The 2,481-nt window shown below is 36.6% G+C and overlaps 1 protein-coding gene across 1 annotated transcript in view; it reads left to right on the top strand.

Annotated features, from left to right (window-relative positions):
• Dnajc21 (DnaJ heat shock protein family (Hsp40) member C21) overlaps window positions 1-2,481 on the top strand; it is a 22,639-nt gene that overhangs the window by 5,640 nt on the left and 14,518 nt on the right. Inside the window, exon 6 of the mRNA XM_013349703.2 lies at window positions 1,525-1,612. Within this exon, the coding sequence (XP_013205157.1) occupies window positions 1,525-1,612 (88 nt within the window). The remainder of the gene's footprint in view (window positions 1-1,524; window positions 1,613-2,481) is intronic.

Here is a 2,481-nt window from a genome sequence, read left to right as displayed (position 1 = left end):
GCCTGCCTCTGCCTCCCGAGTGCTGGGATTAAAGGCGTGCGCCACCATCGCCCGGCTTCTAATTATATTTCTGTTATAAAGTACTTTCAAATACCGGGCCTTGTTTCCTCTTCAGAAAATATTCCTTAAACAGAGGTTGTGCTAATGGAATCATCTCCATTTAACTGGTGAAAAAAGTAGGAGCCTATAAAGTTGTGGGATATGCCTGAGAACATATGAGCACTTAAAAATCCAGACTTTTTTGCTTCATAGCCAGAATTTTTGTCAACTGTTTGATGGATTAAAGATGGTTCCACACATGGGAAATGTTGGAAGTACGTGTGCAATTAAAAATCGCATTACATATAGTGGCCCTGCCTTATCCTCCTTGTTACTTCTGCATTCTGAGTGACTTTCGGTCAGCCGTGGTCTGAAATGTTAAATGGAATAATTCAGAAATAGCTTCTGTGTTTCAAATGTTGCCTTGGTCTGTGGGTGATGAGCTCTTCTGCTGTCTCGTTCTCTCTGTGCAGAGTTCTGTGGAGTATATACCTTCCTAGTCACTGAGTTCTCCTGGTCTCCTGCTAGTCAAGCAGATGGTAGATTAGTTGTGCTGGTGTCGTAGTACTTGTGGTCAAATAACCCTAATGTAATGATGTCCCCAAAACATGAAAGTATGCATGCTAACATGGATCATGCCAAAGAGAAGCCACAGAGTGCTTTCTTCAATAGAAGACGAAAGTCTTTGAGGGAAAAAGAAAGGGAAAAGATCATATGCTGACATTGCTGTGGTCCAGGATAAATGAAGGGTATCAGGAAATTGAAGGAAAGTCATGGCCATTTTACTGTCAGGCTTCAAATTATAAAGCTGTAGTTTTATATGCATTTTGTAAGGATGGAGTTGAAATGGAAAAGATGTTAATTTGTTTGGTTCTGTACTGTCCAAGGTTTCAGACATCCTCTGTTAGGGATCTGTTGAAATTAGCATTGAACATAGGACATAGGATGTGTTTTGGCTCTTATTCATTGCTGTCAGAATGTCTTTCAGAATCATAGTACTGTCTCCAAAGAGCTAAAATGTGGAATATGAGACACTTTGGGATTCTTATTGTTAAAAAAAAAAATCCCAAATAGCAGTCATTTTACTTACTTCTTTAAAAGTAGATTATAAGAAATATGTAGAGTCTTTCATTTAAGGTTTAAGTCATTTAGATTTTTTATATTGTGTTGGTAGCAGTCATTTTGCTGTAATAAGCCTCAGATTATGCAAAAGGTCTGCATAAACAGTGCTAAACTTTACATGTAATAAGCTGTTTATGACCTCATTGATAATGAGAGAGTGCTGTAAGCTAAGCTCCAGTATGGTAGGGTAGATCACAGTTTGAAAGTGTGTTTGTAGCAAATCTTTCTAAAGATTGAAAAGGCCTTTGTAGTAGAGGCATTGCAGTGGTACTTCCTGTCTTTGACTTAGCTCACATGTAGGGCTTTAAGGATTTTGGTCTCTGTGAGCATCTTTGTTTCTTACCATAGTCTGTCATCCCACAGGGAAAGACAGCGATGAGGCTGAGGAGGTTGAACTCTATGATGACCTTTACTGCCCAGCTTGTGACAAGTCCTTCAAGACAGAAAAGGCGTAAGTATCTGTCTTTAAAATCACCTTTTATTTTGAGGTAGTGTGTAACACCTTGTAAATGTTCACGGGAGTGTGGTTGGAGTAATTTAATCAACAGTACCTCATCCTCTGGGGATTTCGTGCAGTAACCAGAGGGATTTGTACAGTTAAGCCTGTGATAGCCATTAACATATTCCAATATTCCTCTGTGCTAGTCCAGAAATTCAACTACGACCAGTTGTAGTTGACACAGGAAGGAAATGAGACCAAATCTTTCTTTTTTTTTTTTTTTTACAAGTATAAAACACTATTTTTGTATTTCAAAAGTTTGAGGAAGATAATCCAGTCATTAAACAGTCTACAAAACATATGCCAGATTACATAAAAGTCTATGTACAATATAAAAAGAGCTGAAAACAGTCTTCACTGTAAAAATAATTTAAAACAAATTTTTCAATTTAAAATATTGTCTATAGCACAAACACATCATGCAAATGGAAACTAAATATACTGCATTCTTTAGTGTAAGCCAAATTCAGATTGAAATCTTTTTTAGGTAGGGAAATGAGCCACTTTTATTAATTAGTCTTCTTCTCTGGCAGTAACGGTCCTCGCTGGGTATTTTACGCATAAAGAACAGCTATATTTCAAAACCTTTTTTTTTTTTTTTTGGTAATAAATACTAAACCAACATTGAATATTTAAATTTGTGGGTAATGTTCCAAAGAAGTCTATAAAATAAATACTGACTGTAATTTGAGGTGTGAACTGTTTGAAAGGCTAAAAGCTTCTGCAGTTCAGAAAACTGATCCTACTTTTAAGGCAAGCTAAGCTTTTAAATAAATAAGAACTAGTTTCATTGACTATTCATCTCCATAATACAAGGCTCA

Source organism: Microtus ochrogaster, chromosome 19 (assembly GCF_000317375.1).
Source record: "Microtus ochrogaster isolate Prairie Vole_2 chromosome 19, MicOch1.0, whole genome shotgun sequence".
In the NCBI taxonomy this organism is placed as follows: Eukaryota; Metazoa; Chordata; class Mammalia; order Rodentia; family Cricetidae; genus Microtus; species Microtus ochrogaster.
Note: the sequence above shows the minus strand (reverse complement) of the source record. Positions and strands in the feature narration are given on the sequence as shown.